This window comes from Apostichopus japonicus, chromosome 22 (genome assembly GCF_037975245.1).
Source record: "Apostichopus japonicus isolate 1M-3 chromosome 22, ASM3797524v1, whole genome shotgun sequence".
Lineage (NCBI taxonomy): Eukaryota > Metazoa > Echinodermata > Holothuroidea > Aspidochirotida > Stichopodidae > Apostichopus > Apostichopus japonicus.
The window spans coordinates 16,542,718-16,562,111 of NC_092582.1; the positions used below are offsets into that span (position 1 = coordinate 16,542,718).

The window sequence follows — 19,394 nt, forward strand, 5'->3', positions numbered from 1 at the left end:
AGGTTGTTCTCTATAGACTGTCAACCCCCCTCCCTTCCCTCCCCTCCCTCCCCCTATCTAAAAAGAAGGAAACAATGTGTAATAAAAATTATATGTGATTGGTATGAAATGTTGCTTCTATATTTTAAAAGTAAACTAATCGACAGAAATTTGACTGGGAAAATATGTTTTATACAAATTTGAAAAGAGTAATCAAATGTTTAGGTGGGACCAGTAATGTCAGGATTGATAGTCCTGTAGCCTACCCAGCCATTAGTTGGTGGTGATTGCTATGTATCTGTATATGTATACCTGGGAAGTGGGGCAAAGGGGGCAAGGGGGAGGGGGGCATTGAGAAGCCACAGTACCTTGCGGCAAACTGTGTTACAACCACACCACCATTTTCAAGGAAAGAATTGACTCAGTATGACTCGGGGTCATATCGATCAAGGAAAGAATTGACTCGGTATGACTCTGGGTCGTATCGATCCAGGAAAGAATTGACTCAGTACGACTCTGGGTCATATCGATCAAGGAAAGAATTGACTCGGTTCGGCTCTGGGTCATATCAATCCAGGAAAGATAGTCTCCTGAATGTTAAGGTAGCACAGGTATGTGATAAATCCATTTAGAGTTTGGAGTCACCATCACATTAAATCTCACAGACTTATAAAATACCACATTGGCCAAATTTTGAACTTTGGATTTCAGAACTCGCAAATGAAATGAAAATAATGAACGTCATTGAAATGTGGAATTTTACTGTCACATACAGTACAGTACATTACAGTAGTAGGAAAATGTTTTTTTTTTTCCCTCCACCAAAATCGACTCAAACTGGTTGCTTTAAAGTGTTGACTTCTCTGTCTATTTTCCTTGACAGTGCCTCTGATGTTATCAATCTGCATCCTCGTGTACAGGATCTTGACCCGGCAGCTGTATTCATGATATTCGAAGGACTGGAGTCGATGCTGGGAGCAGAGGTTAGTCTCTTTCAAGAATTGTTTAAGGGGGGAAAAAAAGAAACAAGATGAAAATTATGCAATCATAACGTCAAGCGAGTCTTTGACAAAACTTGTCCACATATCCGCTTCGACGACGATGGAAAGAGACGAGTTCTTGGAAAAACGAGTAAAACATTGTCCCCTTCGTGGACAGAGTTGTCCCATTAGTGGACAGAGTCGTCCCGTTCGTGGACAGAGCTTGATGCGGTGTTACGTTGCCACATTAGTCCTTTGCTGCCCAGAATCAGTCCCAACTGCTCTAGAAAGACGTACTAGTAAGGACCAAATCAAATGTTACTGTCTATTCTTGCCTCCTATACCATAATTGGTCAGCCACTTTGATGCTGCTCGGTCCAACTGCTCCTAAATGCACCAAGTTTGACCAAATCTGAGCTAACTGTCCGATGTGGTCTGTGTGTGTGTATAACGACTCTGACAAGAAATTTGTGGCCAAGTCTCGAGAAAGGATTTGACGTTTGTCTTTTTGAATTATTGACCTCCGGATCGTGTGGCTGATGGTTTCGTCAGTTCTAACAAACAACAGACAGGACATGATTTTACATTCTATGCAGTTCTGTTTTATCGTAAAGTGTACCAAGTTTTTGGGTACGAAAGCTGCATCTCTGTACTAGTGCCTCTGAAGCGCTAAGAGGTTAATGACTTACTGATAAGTTGAAAGAACCGTTTCCAGGAAAGTAGAATGTTTTAGAATGGTCATATTAACTTCATTCCTCCCTGACCGGTCATTCATACGAACGAACTCCGATCTACCTTGACCAGAGTGCATATATATGGGAGACAAGTGAGTATTGTCATTGGTAAATACACACACCAGTAAGTTTTGATAATTTTAAAGTAGAAAGTGGAGTTTTGACCATTAAACGTTATAAAGAAGTACCCCATAATGCAAGAAAATAGAAATTTAAATGAACAATTTATCTAAATAAATACAATAAAGTAATCTCTGGAACTCTCCTTTAAGGTTAAATTGATTATGAAGTCCGCTCCTCTGGGGGGGGGGTCTGGAAGTCAATCATTTTATATCGTATTATAAATTTTAATAACACAACCCACCCTTTGAAGTTCATGTAAAACAACAGAGCACCCTTGGATGACTTTTCAACAGCACTTGTCCTTGAAAAATGTGTGATTCATTGTAGAACATAAATTTTAATTTATTGTTCATTTATTTAAATTGTTAACATTTTTTTGGGATTTATTTTTGTTGTTTAAAGCCAAAACATTTTCCCTCATATTGAGTTTGTTTTGCATCTGACCTAAATAGTACTATGTCTGTTAGATTAAAGAGATATTCTGGTACTATGTGTGTTAGATTAAAGGGATATTCTGGTAGAGGACAATGTGGAACCTCGTTATGGGAAACAGAGAGATTCCACACTGTCGATTGAAAACTCCATCTCAATATCATGTCCCTAACTAACCATGTACAGTATGGTCGATTTGAATGGAACTTACTCTGACCGGTGAAGCCCTTTAACTCGTTCCTGACGGAGATCACAGTACTGTAGGTTATCTGTGATGTCACAACTGCAAACTTTCTAATAGAAGCTTTACTTTACTATTTTAATCTTATCCTCGAAACGTGATCAGTATTATTTTTTTTTTTTTTAAATCTGTCATCAAAATGCTAAGATCTGTGTTGTAAACATATTATTTTCCTCTGTGACTAAGTGATTAAAATTATCATCAAGGAAAACAAAAACACGTTTTTTTTAAGTGAATTACTGCAATGACATCATCGACTCTGCTGCTTGCCAGATGCATTCATAAACTACCACAAAATCTGAAGAAAAAAAAATCATATCTCTGGCATAAAAAATGCTACGAGGATGTGGTTTTGAACTTAAGATGCAGAAAAATTTTCGGCATTTTTATACATGTATCATCTTCAGCCACTGGAATATCCCTTTAATTAGTCCAGCCACCATTGATGAGCTTCAAAATAAGGGATTTAAATATTATCAAGAAAAACAAAAACCTTATTTTTTAACTGAACTGCTGCGATGACATCATCTACTCAGATGCATTCACAAAATACCACCAGATTGGCAAAACAAATAAAAAATCATATCTCTGCCATTAAAAATACTACGAGGATATGGCTTTGACCATAAGATTCACACCATTTTCGGCATTTTTATTCATCTATCATCTTCAGCCACTGGAATATCCCTTTAATTAGTCCAGCCACCATTGATGAACTCCAGAATAAGGGATTTAAATATTATCAAGAAAAACAAAAACACTGTTTTTTTTAACTGAATTGCTGCGATGACATCATCGACTCTGCTGTTTGCCAGATGCATTCAGAAAATACCACCAGATTTGAACCCATTAAAATGCTGTGAGGATGTGGTTTTGACCTTAAAATGCAGAAAGGTCACAGGTTTGAATCCCAGGAATGAATTACTGAATATATTACTGAATAACTGCTTTTTTTTTTCTTTCCGTTTTTATTCTTTCAGGTGATATTGGATTTGTGCGAAATGGAAGACTTGAGCAAGCAGATTTTTCGCATTCAAAATCCAGATGAAACACTGAAGACGAAATGGTCTGTTACAACGCTGCCCTCTGTCCTTGTATGGAAGGAGGATGGGAAACCCACAGAGTTGATTGCGTGAGTTTTGGGGAATTTTACCAATTACACAACCCACCAGACACCCATACCCCTTTAGAATCAATGCTTAGAAACGCATGAAAGCTACAGGTAGCTATATTCTGTTGACAAAAAATGACTCAATCTCAGGCTGCGAAAAACTGTAGGTAAAATTTCGGGCGTCTCAAAATATATCCAGCAACCCACTGAAACTTTGTTTGCAACCCAGTTTTGGGTGTCAGGCCCATAGTTTTCGGACTGTGGTTTTACGATATTGTTGTAATTGTATACGGTTGAAAAAATGAGTAATTGTAAAAATTGAATGCAAATCTTAACTTGAAATCAACCTGATTTAGGAGAATGATTCAAGAAAAAAATACAGAGAATAAAGAACTTGACTTTGGAAGTGATACTTACGTGTCTTCTTCAACTGCATCATAATCTTGATTATGCAAGACACTAAACCCCCCCTTTCCAAAGCCAACCTCCTCTGCTCTCCCTCCTCCCCCCCTCAAAAATCTACCATCCTAGGTATACAACACTTCTACACTGCCTTGCCCATTACGTAAACTTCTGAATGGTGGATTATGAAGCAAAGAGGATGTGGACAAGAGAGAAAATAAAAATGTAAAATCCAAAAGTTTCCTAAAAAAATCCAGTTTGGGTTTACATGCTGAGTAAATGCTACAGTGAAAAGCGTCCATGTTACCGATGTTGACAATCTAAAGAATTCATCGGTTACTCGCCGATTCAAGCTGTCATCTTTTGCAGAAATTTGAGAGATGGAGTCTTGTATAGATATTTTATTTATCTCGTCTTGAGTAACACTTGGTGTGTCTGGTAAATTTGCTCAACCAATTACAGAAAGTTTCTTAAAAGTATTTTGAGTTCAATCTCGCTTGCGACTTGAAATTTGACTCGAAATTTGGTGGCCGACTTTCGTTCCGTTTTTTTATTCAGAGAGTCACCCACCAGGGAAGGGTTCGGTACAGCTATTAGAGAATACTACCTTAAACATAAGAAGACACCGGACAACAGTCACGCAAAGAAAGAAGCAACAGGGTCCAAAGATAGCGAAAAGACGGCTAAGGGTGAGGGAGAGTTGATAACGAAGACATCTGGAGAGAACAACAAGGTTTCCAATCAAACAAAGTTAGTATTTCAGACTAAATTTTCACTACAATCATCAAGTTTTCACTATAATCAATGGTCAATTGTTTTCTAATGGCCATCCCTATAAAAACCGGGCTGAACTCTGTTCGATCCGAATGTGACCTGACTCACCTCGATCGTCGTAAGGAGGAATGTCACGGATAGTAAGGAAGCGCGCGTGTGCTTTCAGCTGCGGTTGATTCCAGTTTGGAAAAAAAATAATAATTCAGTTTGTTTTTACGTGCCGAGTAAATGCTACTATGAAGAGTGTCCCGGCGACAAATGTAGACAGTCTAAGGATGTCATTGGTTACTCGCTGATCGAAACATTAATTTTTTTAAAGAAATTCTAAGAATTTTATTTTGTCTTGTTTTGGTACGTTTAAAGACATTTATGGTGAATAGAGAAGTGAAAGAATAAAAAAGGGGAGAGATTGATCGGAAAGACTACTGGAGAGAACACCAAGGTTTTCAATCAAACAAAGTCATTAGTTCAGACAAGATTGATGATTGCTTTAATGAAGTTACTTATGGCTATCTATTGATGGATGAGATGTTTGCTCAGATCATTTAAATGATCTAGGTTTCTGTTCTTCATGTCTGTCACTATAAAACCGGCGGCGGTCTGATCGTTGTAACGTGGAACAGAATGGATAGTTAAGGTAGTGCGTGTGTGTGTGTGCTTACAACTGCAGTTGATCAAGATTTAGTCGTGTCGGGTTCGGTTGGGTGAACTCAACATGTAGACTACAATACAGCGACAGCCATGCGGTCTGCAGTGGTTTGACAATTGTAATCGCCCAGTTTCAACAAACGTAACCAATCGCATGGAAATCATTTGACATGTGACGGAAACGAAGCAGCTGTCTCTTGTAGATGGCAGTTGTTCAGTGTGGGGGAGGGGTGGGGATGAGGTGGGGGGGTCGATCGATTGGTTGTATGATCATGGTTTCAAACAGTCAAGCACAGTAATTGTGACAGGTTTTTGTAACCACTGAACATAGCATTCAGTATATATAATTATGTATTTTTGTATTACATGTGTCTCTACGCTGTCCCATTTGTACTCACAGTCAATTTGCATATTTGGCTGACATAGAATCAGCATTGCACTACTCTTTACGCCTGGAGGTGTCGTCCCGCAGAGAGATAAAAGGAGAACAACTAACCGCTTTACGGAATTATCTGTCAGTTCTTAACAAGGTTGGTTTACCCCCTACTTTTGAGGCTCTATACTACCACATAAAATAAATAATGTTATTAGATATATTTTGATGTTTCTTTGCACTTTTTTTATTTTTTTTATTTATTCGGTCAGCTGTTGGAGATCATTTGAAACAAAAAAGAACAGGTGAACAATTGAAAATGTTTTTGAGAAACTATAACTTTCCAGTTCACCTTACTTGCCTCGTGGGTGGTATTTAAAAAAAAAATAACAAAAATAACAAAATTATTAATCCTATTACACGTTTTGTTCCAAAGTATTTGTCATTATGACACTGGCAACATTGTGAAGTTTTTTGATAAATATAGCATTAAAAAGCTTGTAGTGTTAAAAGTATGTTAAAAGTATGAACAATTTTCATACTAGCTCCAAAACCTGAATAAATCAAGTAACGTAACAAAATGGCTAAAATGTTGTTTGAGACAGTCGTGTCATTGTTGATATTTCCATTCATCATGTATTTCTGGTATCTTTACAAAAGCGTAACCATGGAGATAAAACAAAATTTTTTCTATAATTCGATTAAAGTTTGCCTGTTTACTTGACCAGTCAATGTATGGATGATGCCGTAAACTTCTTCAAAAAAAAGTGTCTTGCTTGTATTTATTATTTTGGCTTTTAATAACAACAAACGATACCAGTATTTCTTTACGTTCATATTTTTCTACTGTTCGCAGTATTTTCCCGCGAGAGCTCCCGTTGCCGAGTTCCTGAGTAATATCGATCAGAAGTTACAAGGTGCCTCTTGGTTGGATGGGATCCCCATCGAAACATGGCTGAGTCTGATACATTCAGAGAAGGTATTCTCATATCCATACGGATTGATTGATTGATTGTTTGATTGATTGATTGTTTGTTTGATTGAGTGTTTGTTTGTTTGATTGATTGATTGTTTGTTTGATTGATTGATTGTTTTGTTTATTTGTTTGTTTGATTGATTGTTTATTTGTTTGTTTGATTGTTTATTTGTTTGTTTGATTGATTGTTTATTTGTTTGTTTGATTCTTTGATTCTTTGATAGATTGATTGATTGTTTGTTTGATTGATTGATGTTTTTTTGATTGATTGATTGTTTGTTTGTTTGTTTGATTGATTGATTGATAGATAGATTGATTGATTCTATGCTATCGTGATCATCTTTTATGGCTGATAATAACTTGAAATTTTATTCATAAAAATAGTTGTGTGTAAACTCTGAAAAAAGTGATGTGGGTATGTAAGGGCTGCATGAAAACCGACCCTGAATGTTGCAATCGCCTCAGATAGAAGTCACCATAGTTTGTACCGGTAGTAATCACTTCAAAGTAGTAACCGTTTCAGTGACTAGGTTAGTTCTGGATTGCAGTGACCTTGGACAGTGGAATGTACTGGGACCTCAGACAGTGTAGTGAGATTCATCCTAGTAGTACCAGTAGTAATCACTTCAGGTAGTAACCGTTTCAGTGACTAGGTTAGTTCTAGATTGCAGTGACCTTGGACAGTGGAATGTGCTAGGATCTCAGACAGTGTAGTTAGAGTTATCCTAGTAAGTACTGGTAGTAAACACTTCAGGTAGTAACTGTTGCAGTGACTGATTAGTGCTGGATTGCAGTGACATTGGACAGTGGAATGTGCTAGGACCTCAGACATTGTAGTGAGATTTAACCTAGTAGTACTGGTAGGAAACACTTCAGCTAGTAACCGTGATAGTGATAACTAATTGAAGTTCCGATTGCGTTGAGTTTGTGCCAGTGGGATTTCTCTATTATCGCAGTAAAGTTGTGGTAATATTTACCCGAGTTTGTACTAGTAGCAATTAATTTCAAGTAGCAACCACCGTTAGTAGTGACTCAACTTAAAGATATGAAGACTGAATATTCTACCTAAAGGAACTCTTTCTAAGGCATTGAGATTGTTTTATCACAGTATTTTTTTTCTCATTATTTTCTCTTTTATTTCATTTCCCAGACATCTGGATGGCTTCCTGCAGAGCAGAACTGGATTGGATGCAAGGGGAGCTCAAAATCCTTCAGAGGATACCCTTGTTCTCTCTGGACGTTATTCCACACGCTAACTGTCATGCAGGCCGAGATTGACAAAACGAGTAAGAACGTTGCTTCCAACAGACATTTTATCTCTGAAAAGTGCATGGTTCTTATATTGCAAAAACTTGTTTTCAAACAGTTTCAACGTTTTCTTCAACAAGTGTTATTAAGAATATTTCACTAACGATCGTTCACTTGATTATAGATTTCGCTTTAGTTTACTTTGATGTAAAATTGGTTTGTTTTTTTGTTGTTGTTGAAGCATTACAACATCGACCCTCTTTGTTTCCACGTCAGTTTTGTGTCGTTAGTGTAGGTAGTTAATGAGTCTTTCTAATTGATCGTTAGTACTGTCTCACAAGGCCTAGTATTATTGTTAATTCTCAAAAAAATATTATTTTACCTTGACCAAAATCTTTTTTAAAATTAGCTGGATTTTGTTGGCCGAGATAATTACCTTCCACACGCAAACAGGTGATATTTATTAGGTTAATAAACATTGTTAGAAGTAACAATGGATGTTAACCAATCCCAATGCATAGAAATGTTTCTCACATTTCAAGGTAAATTATCAACATGAAGTAGCATAGACCTACCACACTGTTTTAATAGGTGTTCCCATGCCTAGCCTAATCTGCATATAACAATATGGACAGAATTTGTATATTTTTATCCAGTGAAATTATCAACATGAAGTAGCATAGACCTGCCACACTGTTTGAATAGGTGATCCCATGCCTAGCCTTATCTGCATATAACAATATGGACAAAATTTATATATTTTTTATCCAGGGAAATATCTAATAACTGACTGATTGTACGATCATGAAGAAGAGAGATGAAAAAAAAAACACACATATATCAGTGTATTGATATTGAAAAGTCAATTAGATTTGATGGGTTGTGGCCTTCATGTTATATTCACGTCCACCTTCAACAAACAATTGGGGCTCAAGTTAAGCACATTTATTCAAAGCAGGAGCAGATTCAGAGAGTGGCGGCCCGAGGGGCCTGGCCCTCCTCTTCTGAAATGTTTCCTTTGGACTCTAAAAGTTAACTGCAAGCATAAGTTTACTCAAAACAAAGTCACGTATTGGAAATAAATTTAGCACTTTTTTTTTTGTGCAGACATTCCTTACTTTTACTGATCTTTTCATTTACAACGCTGTTTCGGTGATGATTTTGGTATCTCAGGCTCCCTCCCCCACCCCCCCCTCCCTCTTCCAAGGAATCCTGGATCACCCACTGCGTAAGATATATGCATATTCATGTTGCCTACACAATAAGCAGACCACACCTGATCGAACAGCAGAGAAAAAGTTGAAAAAAATATTCAACCTGCTATAAATTATTCAGTATGCACGTTCATGTTGACTAGCAACTGCGGGGTTTAACGTTTTGCATTTGCCTTCTTTGACAAACTGAAAAAAGTACCACCATAAAGCAGTTTCAAGCAAAGAAAACTTTGGCCATGGTGGAGATGGGGTGGGGGGGCATGCCCTATCCCGTGAGACCCCTCTCTAGGGCAACAAGTTTGACAGCAAATTGTATTTTCTATTTCAGGCCAAGGCATTGGTTCCAACTGCACATGCAATAATAGGGTGAACACTGTCATTACTGCAAAACCTTGATTTATGGCTTCAGTTCTGACCTAATGTTTCCTATTTCATGAAACATTGAAACGATAAATATGACTTGCATTATATGCTTGATGACATGAATTTCAGATTTGTATTACGAATTCAAGAAAAGTCTTTACCAAGAACAAAAGAAGATTGAAACAAAAATCGTATAGTCCTCTAACCTTTTATCGGCGTAGAGTTTATTAGCAAAGTGTCATCAATATGAAATGTGATATGTGGTTGTGTTCATATCATTTGACCTGACTCTGAAACTACTACAGACACTTTGAATACTCGGTCACATCTGTTCTTCAAATTTGTTAAGCCTTTTAAATGATCTTCTGTTGCTATATTTGATCGTCCCTTGTATTTTTTATTTTTCCTTTCCAGATCCCAAGAGTAACAGTCTCGAAGTCCTACGCACCATGAGAGCCTACATCATCAATTTCTTCAGCTGCGTAGAGTGCGGCGAAAACTTTGAGAAGGAGAGCACCAACATACTGACTGAGGTCTCGGACCTGGACAGCGCCATCCTGTGGCTGTGGAGGACCCACAACAGGGTCAACGGGAGACTGAGAGGGGAAGAGACAGAGGATCCGAGCTTCCCCAAGAAACAATTCCCACCTCCCTCCTTGTGTCATAAATGCGGAGAAGACGGCTCGTGGGACGAGGGCGAGGTGTTAGCCTACCTGAAAGCCAGGTACAGCGCGGTCCGTCTGAATCTGACAGGCCTGGTGCCGTTCAACGGCAGACAGCCCCACCCGCGGGAGATCCAGAAGAGGGGCCTCAATCCGCAGAACGTACGTGCGGAACTGGTGAACCGAGTCAAGCAGCGGAGGTACAGCGCGGAGGCCGGGGGGGCCAAAAACTTCAGCGTCTTAGGGGTGACGATGTTCGACGTGAGCATCTGCCTGGTGCTCAACGTCTGTTGCGTGGGATTAGTCCTCGTGGTCTATCTGGTGTTCTTCAGAAGACGGAAGTTGAAAGGTTGTTATCCATGTCTGCCGTAGAACTGCTCACGAGTTGCTCGCGAGGTTTTTGTAAAGGGTGAAATAGTCGATACCAAATTTTTCGTAATTCACATATGCGGGAGATATGTTTAATTCGGGTTGTGAATCGATTCTCTCCACGAACGGGTAGGGAAGTTGCAGCTGCCCGACTGGCTGCACTGGCTGTGAGTCTGTCCAGAGGTTCTTCTTGGTTGATGTTCACAGCCCATCTAAAGTGCCTGGTTTTTGAATAGCTCCCTCATTTGACTTGCAGCATTCTCCACCCACGCTCACGAGGTTGTTAGATTTCAAAAGTTGGAGGTAGAATTAAGGTGTTCGGTTTAAGAAATAGTTTTTAATCATGTTCACTTAAACATGGGTGCATTTCTTTTTGAACAGTCATGGATTATCTTTGTTCCCAATCAGAACTCTGTGGTTAAAAGACTTAAGGCGCAGTTGATGATGTTTGGAGAGAAGAACGAATGCAATAATAAGGCCTGGAAGGTAAATAGGCTCTGAGGTCGTCTGTAGGCCTCAAATCGAGAGAGAACGGACAAGGGCTCATTGCGAATCTCAATGAACCAATTCCTATTCCACAAATTTATGATGTAGGTTATTTTCTAATATTGAAAGGAGGCTTACTAGTTTGAACCATGTCTGCTAAATACAGATTCATTCTTTTTTTGTAGCAATCATGGATAACTTAATTTTTTTTGTGGTAAAAGTAAGTCATATTCAATGTTGTGTGTGTGTAGGTGGATGATGCAATACTCAGGCCTGGAAGACAGATTGACTTAACAAGGGAAACAAGCATTTTGATGGGTAGAATGTCGTTTAAAGCAAAAGCATTGATGGGTCAAGTACTATGGGACTTCCAGGCTCACTTTACGTATATTCTTATACCACATTTTATTCAAGGGTACAGCAGATTCTGAGAGTTGAAGTATAAACCGACGTGACAAAATTTGTGACGGGCAAACAAAACAAAAATAATCATAATAATGTGAACTCTCAACTTCATAGCTATGTTCTGTTGTTGAGATATATAAATATTTGCAATTTAAATACACATTTAAATACACATTTAAATACACAATCCATAGCCTGTGGTGTTATACATGGTCTACGCTGCAGTATTTCTCAAGATTGAAGTGTTTCTGTTTGAAGGAAAATGAATACAAAATCTCCCTTTCCCTTTTAACAAGAATTACAAATAGACTTTAGTCATATCTATTGAACACTGCAGTACTATATATCCATTAGAAACTACATATACATATATATATATATATATATATATATATGTATGTATATATATATATATATATATATGTATATAGTATATATATATATATATATATATATATACACACACATTATGTCACACCCAGATGGACACTTTTTAACTGTTGTTTATAGGTTATTTCTTGTCAGACATCTAGGCACTCGTAAGGACAGTATTGCAGTATGAATAGCCTGTGCTTCTATTACTGTAGATAAAGGTTTGGAACTGTTCATACTGTCAGTAGGAGTGCTTTGAAGCATGATGACCGGGAAGAGTATAAAGTGGTATTAAGCATTAGAAAGTTGTCTACTGGCTAATATAGACATCATTCAGACGAAACTGTTTATTCATTAAACAAAATGGTTTATTCATTCACTCAAATTACATAAACATTAGTGAGAATGCTTAATTTCACGTACTTGTGGAAAATACATCATGTATTCTTCCACATCTTTTCGTACTTAAAGCTTTACTTACTTTTACGTTACTTCAAAGGGTGGTAGATTAATTTTGCAGAAAAATGTTGATGAGAATTTATATCATAGTTTTAAAGTAAAATTGTAACGTAAGGTTGTTTTTACTGCATATGGAGAAGTAGATTTCATTGAATTTTAAATTGAATCTTGAACTTTGGATAAGGAGAAAAAGTGTGTGTGAAAGTGTGTCATTAGAGCAAAATGTTTGTCAGAATTTGATGTTTTCTTCGTTTAGTTTGTCTCTGGTTTGTTTAGTTTAGTTGCTGTGTGTTTTTGTGTTTTTTTTTGTTTTTGTTTATAAGAATTTCACATGACTGCTCATATTGGGTCCATACAGAGGTCATATAAGTTCATGCAAAGGAGAGGTCGACATTTCATTCGACAGCAATTAGCTAAACTCGTCACTGTAAATGTGAATGATAAGAACGTAAGTAGTTTTAACTATATTTACTTTTGTCTTTAACATTAACAGGAGTAAAACTTATTTAATCAAGAGTGAGATTTTATTATTACCCAAAAGATGGGAGGTAGGAGAGACAATGGCAAGGGTTGCGGGGGGGGGGGGGAGGGGGGTTAGGGAGGTGGCTGAAGCAGGGGGAAAAACAAAATTGGTGAAAAACATTATATTCTGGTCTTTTCATATATAAACAGGTAGGCGGAGGGGAAGGACTTTTGAGAGGAAAGTGGTTATGCAGCTATTAAATGTTGTTAGCCATCAATATTCAATTGGTTATTGGTTTGATGTGTAAGCAATATGTATTTTAACATATATGTAAACTGTATTTTACAAAGTAATACTACTAGAAAGTTCCCTAAGAAGGAGGTTGGTCTATATTGAGCCTTTGGTTCATATGAACGTAAAACCTGATTCTAGTATGTATCTTACTATTTTCTGATATTTTGGTCAGTTCGTTCTTTGACATTTTTTGTTGTTGAGATTTTAGAAGAATTACCATACCTGAGTTAAGAGCTTCCATCCAAAGTTACGAATTATTCAAGCTTATCTCAAGAAATGAAATATTCTAGTTGGGTTCATATTGCCGAAACTTGCCACATTAATGTTAAACAGTGCGGCTATATTGTATGCAGCAAAACTATTAAAAAAAGGGGAAATTGTTATTTTAATCAATTTTAGATTCATTCAAGTTTTAACGTGACTTAAGCACTTGCTAGTATATATGTTCAAAATTCGTGAGAACAATACAGGTGAACTTTTAAAAGGAAAGTTGAGAGAAATATTTTACATTTGATAGATGGAAAGAAGAACATAGTGTAACCATTCCGGGGAAATTTTTGCATTCAATTCCGATATGTAAACTCGTTTTCCAGATATCAACATTTGACATTGACACTTTTGTCAGCAGAAGCTAACTCGAAGCCAACAAGTGTGTTGTCATAGAAGCACAGTATAAAACAATTTTTTTTTACATTTTTCTGCTAAATTTAACTTTACAAAATTGAAATTTTAAAGTTTGGAAAGCAACTGGGTACGAATATACCGCAGTCGCATGTAAATTGTTAACTTCACATCCTCTTTGTGTAAAGTTCCAATCCTATCCAATCTAAGGTCAAAACAATAGAGTGAAAAATAAGGTAAAACAAAACATTTTGCCGTCAGTGTGCAAGTTAGACGACATCACACATGTTTGATTGAAGTTATCTTGTGGTACAAAATGACAATTTCACAATTTTTCTAGATTTTAAAAATTAGGTGGAGTAATTGGATGCAAATTTTACATGAATGCTTAGATTGTGTACCTCTGTCAACAGTCAATTGTTTTGTTTTTTCGTTTTTTCATTTTTTCGTCAGAAATTTCAGCCAACAAGATGTGCATTTGGAATGTTTAGGATCAATTATTTACCTGCAATGGACCAAACATTATGTTTTCATTTATTCTGGACTGAGCTTTAAGTATAAATTTTGAGTTTTCTCAGTATGAAGAAACGAAATGGACAAAAAGATGTTATCATTCAAAAGAGCATTATTGTATGTAACCAAGCATGGTTTTTATTGGCTATTAAAGGGTAATTAAATGAATATGCATATCTGCGATGTGTCACTATGCGTCTTCCAGATGGATGGTGCAGCTATTCTCGATAAGTATCAGTATCCCTTCTTCGGGATGAACCGGCGGTCTTGCTCACAAAATACGTTTAAACGACTCAACATCTTGTTTTAATTTATTGTGTACTTAGCTTTAAGTATAATTTTAAATTTTAAAAAAAAAGAAAAGGAGAAAAGATGTTATCTTTTAAAAGAGCATTATTGTATGTAACCAAGCATGGTTTTCATTGGCTATTAAAGGGTAATTAAATGAATATGCATATCTGCAATGTGTCACTATGCGTCTTCCAGATGGATGGTGCAGCTATTCTCGATAAGTATCAGTATCACTTCTTCGGGATGAACCGGCGGTTTTGCTCACAAAATACGTTTAAACAACTCAAGCCGGTTCAGGTGTCGGTCAGTTATCAATCAAGATATTTTGTGTCCAGTTTTTGCGAGTATTCTCTTCGATGTGTCAAAAGTGTGTGGAACGTTTTTTTTTTTTCTGAAGTATTCCTAACAGCTTTTGACTGCTAAATATATATTTGAGCAACACAGATATAAGATAAAAGTCTCACATTAATAGTAAAGTAAAAAATTATATATATAAACTTAAGTGCTGGTTAAATGGTGCGTAGTCCCAAAATAATGTCCTCATTCATCGGGACATTGACAATAACACTACGGATTGAATTAAGATATAAGGGTGCTTTTACAGGCCAGGTTGATTGCAGGGGAATTAAATGCTATTTGCAATCTCCTTAGAGTAAAGGAAATTTTTCAAGTCAGTGGTGAAAAGATGGAAAACAAATAATTTGACTACAGCGTTTGTGAGATTCATGTAATATGCGGGATTGGTTAATTGTTTTATTGCATAATACATGCAAAATTGTTGTGTACTAAACCTTATTTGTACACTTGAAATTATAGTACAAGAGTATGCCAGACCTCGTCCGGCAAATTGTTAAAGTGAAGCCGGCTTTCTTCTGCACATTTACTATGCTTTAGAAGATTTTTGGGGGACGATATCTCCAAATCTTCCTTTTAATTTTTCCTTCTCTCTGTCAAGATTCCTAATTTTATATTTTCATTCTCAGATTTTCCATCCAAAATTGTTTTGTTGTTGTATGGTTCTTTTCGTTTTGTTTTTCTTTGATTTTTTTAGTTTTTTAATTTTATGTGGTTATTGGTATTGTTGTTTAGCTATTGTTTGTTTACAATTGGCTTTAATTTATTTCATTCGATGATACTACAAGTATTCTTTTAGTTGGTTTAAAGAAAGTATTCTCTTTGTGGAATATCTGTTTTGTCGATGTCCTCAAGAAGAAACTGAAGCCAAATTCAAAGGAAGGGTCGTAATGGTTTGCGGACAAATGGGATACGCGGGGAGGGGGGTTGTCTTCACTTTGTATGTTGTTTTCAGGGAGGATGAGGGGTGGGGAGGAGAGGTGGAAGCTGGGTTGAGGGTTGGGTTGAGGGTGGATTGGGTTTACTGTACATAGCTTGGGTTAATGTTCAGATGTTACTTTAACTAATTATTTGATGTCTTAGCTGGAGTGTGGGGTTGGAGAGTTGAGCATTGAGTTGAGGGTGGATGGGTTGAGGGTGGATTGGGTTTAATGTACATAGCTTAGGTTAATGTTCATATGTTACTTTAACTAATTATTTGATGTCTTGGCTGGAGTGTGGGGTGGAGGGTGAGGGGCTTTGGAGGGAAGGGGAGGGAGGGGGAAGATTGGAGGGTCCTTGATAATGTGGGATTTCCGTTGCTGCATCACTCAATTCCTTTCACAGAGAAACTTCAACACTCCATAGTGTTACATTCCACATTACGCTTCCACAGTTTGTTTATTAATAATGGGTATTATTGAGAGTCAGGAAGCTTAACCCTGTCATTTGTGAATTGTGTTTGTTGTTACGGGACTGAATGTTTCATTTGAATGTTATGCAAAAGATTTGCAACAAAGGTATGCTCACGGGAATTTAATCGTACTGTATGTGATCAAGTATATTTGTAAATATATATACACATTATTTTACTACTCGGTAGAAATGAGAATTATTCCGTGTAATGTCAAGTTTCAAGGTGTGGTAGATAGCTATTGGCAGCATGCTAAGAAATATTCAAAAAAGAGGGACTTAAAAAAGAATCCGAATTTTTCCGCTTAAGACATAATACGTGACACACCTCAGCCTGGGAAGGCATTTCAGTCACCTACTTCTAAGCCAGGGAAACTGTGTAATCCCACCCCCGCCCCACTTCACTTTTGTCCCTTTTATGGACTTTGGTCATTAAGGTATACATGTAAATTTATCATTGGGTATGTATTATATATGGTTACAGTTTTATATATGAACACTGCACCTATCTGTTGACATTACACCATAATCGTCTATCACATTGAAGAAGTGCTTTCACCAATGTTAGTGTGCTATTATTAAACATCTGTACTAAAATGATGCATTTATAATCTATGTTCACCAAATATGTTATTATCATTTTTATTATTATTATTATACTATTCTGTAATAGATATAAGCCTTTTCTCAGTCTGAAATCATTTATGCAAATTAGCCAGCTAGGCGGGTAAAAAAGGGGTAAGATCAAACGAAATAGCGATCAAGGAGGTGGCGAGTTTTTTTATTTCACATTTCATAGGTGATAGAGAAGGAACTTTCAGGCATGGCTCTAATGGAGGATCAAGAGACCAAGGCAAATTTAAAAAAAAAAAAAATTAAAAAAAAAAAATCAATGGCAGGGGGACCACAGCAACTTTTTTCAGCTTACACAAAAAAAGCACCAAGACGTTTGAAAAAAAATTAAAAAGGGCAGAAATGAACTTTTTTTTTACCCAGAGTGAGAGAAAACAGGCAAGATTAATGAAAATATTTTCACACAGCTGCCTAATAAGCTGCTATCTGGCGCAAATAATCACAGGAGTTTTCCAACGATATCTGAAGCCTGATAGAGATCGTGATGCGGGCTCTTATGGTACCGTGATTAAATTTAAAGAGGCATGGCATTTTGGTTTTATTTTTTGTGGCCATTATCAGTAACGGATGAGTACGGATGTCGTCCGCTAAATTCCGAGTCCCGACTTTCATAAACAGAAGTTTAAAATTTTATATAGTATGCCGTGCAAGGTCTAGACAAGGTTATTGAACACACAGAAAATATAAATGATAGGAACAACAGATAGACTGCCGATGTCAAGAAATGTGTCATTCCTTCTGTTAGTGATCCTGAGCACTCTGCAAACCTCAAACTGAGAAATGGCTTTGTTATCATCATCAAGTTTTAAGCTTTTTATGATTTAATATCAGGTACACACATTTGTTAATATCTTGCCAAATAAAAAAATGCTTCTGAATTGAGGAGTGTAAAATATTAAAATATTTCAAGTTGTGCTTTTTTTTTTTTTTTTTTTGGTACAGTACTCTACCACTGTCTTTACCAAAGTGTGTCATATACAATTTATTCAAAGTGCATATGTTTAAGCCAGCTTCAATGTTTTTTTTTTTTTGCATCTAAATGAGGGGAGTGGAGGTTGTCGGTCAGATTCACATATTCTCCGATAATTTTGTTCTAGAGTAGCTTTTTTTCGAGTTGATATCGATTAATTTTGTAAATGCTATTTCGTTTCAAAGTACCAAAAAATGTATAGTAGCACACAAAAAAGAGAGGGGTGGGGAAGAAGGGGGATGGGAAGGTGTACACCTGTAAAAGTGGTTTAACTTTTCCCAGGCAGAATATAACAAATACATCAACTGAACCATTCCCCCTACTGATGATGGGGAAGGGGGCATGACCTCCTTTTGTGCATTCCACTGCCACAATTGTGTTTGCTGCAACATGTGGGTTGACAAATTCCTCAGTTTATCAACTCTGGTTTTGGGGAACCACCCGTCCCCCCACCCCCCCAAAAAAAAAATCCAGGCTAGCATCAAGATGGGATTGTGAGCATAGCAGAATGAACTGAAACCTGTCATGAACAGCTTTCCCCAAAACAGCAGAGAAAAGTCTTACTCCATTTAGGAGTTTTCTTCAGATTTTAAATCTTTCTTCACACACAAGGCAGGAGACTTGATCAAGTCTAAATTATGACACTGTGGAGGCACATTTGCTTTCATTTCTTTTTCTTTTATTTATGACAATGTTTAATTTCCTGCAATGGAGAAGGATTTCTCTTACTACTTCAAGTATATATATTTTACTCTTCTCCTTCATTAAAAAATACCAATTATTTCAGTTTTTAGTACAAAGTAGATCACATCTTCCTCATTGACTTCTTAACTGATGATGAGGATGGTAACTGAGATTTGACAAAACTAATATGGTATTCCTTTTATCATTTTTTATCAAATGTTAAACCTTCTTCAAGATATTGCCAAAATTTTTAAGTAAACTGCCACCCTGCTCGAAGCTATAATACAAGCCTTTTTTATCTTTCCCTACAAGCATATTTATTGCTTAAAATGTAGGGGAGGAGTGAGGTTTGTGGGGGAGGAGGGAGGTGGAAAGGGAGGAGGAAGGGGAGGAGGGAGGTTGTAGGGGAGGGAGGTTGTAGGGGGAGGGAGGTTGTAGGGGGAGGGAGGTTGTAGGGGAGGAGGGGGGTTGTACGGAAGGAGGGATGTTGTAGGGGTGGATGGTTGCAGGGGAGGTTGAAGGGGAGGAGGGAGGTTGTAGGGGAGGAGGGAGGTTGTAGGGGAGGAGGGAGGTTGTAGGGGAGGAGGGAGGTTGTAGGGGAGGAGGGAGGTTGCAGGAGAGGGGGGAGGTTGTAGGGGAGGAGGGAGGTTGAAGGGGAAGAGGGAGGTTGTAGGGGAGGGAGGTTGTAGGGAAGGAGGGAGGTTGTAGGGGAGGAGAGATGTTGTAGGGGAGGAGGGAGGATGTATATGATCCTACTTCTGACACTAACCATTCCTTGTTGAATTTGTTTATGCATGTCAGTCTTAATATAAATTCTGCAGCACCAAC

At 37.3% G+C, this 19,394-nt stretch overlaps 1 protein-coding gene and 1 long non-coding RNA gene across 2 annotated transcripts in view; both read left to right on the top strand.

Annotated features, from left to right (window-relative positions):
- Positions 1-11,914, top strand: part of LOC139963918 (sulfhydryl oxidase 1-like) — a 32,076-nt gene extending 20,162 nt beyond the window's left edge. Inside the window, exons 5-11 of the mRNA XM_071965145.1 lie at positions 863-962; positions 3,470-3,621; positions 4,561-4,752; positions 5,825-5,954; positions 6,654-6,776; positions 7,924-8,059; positions 10,013-11,914. Coding sequence (XP_071821246.1) covers positions 863-962; positions 3,470-3,621; positions 4,561-4,752; positions 5,825-5,954; positions 6,654-6,776; positions 7,924-8,059; positions 10,013-10,632 — 1,453 coding nt within the window. The 3' untranslated portion in view covers positions 10,633-11,914. The remainder of the gene's footprint in view (positions 1-862; positions 963-3,469; positions 3,622-4,560; positions 4,753-5,824; positions 5,955-6,653; positions 6,777-7,923; positions 8,060-10,012) is intronic.
- A 1,054-nt stretch (positions 11,915-12,968) lies between these two features.
- Positions 12,969-19,330, top strand: LOC139963928 (uncharacterized). The gene is made up of 2 exons (XR_011791795.1): positions 12,969-19,099; positions 19,138-19,330. It is a non-coding gene; the product is annotated as an uncharacterized lncRNA (long non-coding RNA).
- The last annotated feature ends 64 nt before the right edge of the window (positions 19,331-19,394 follow it).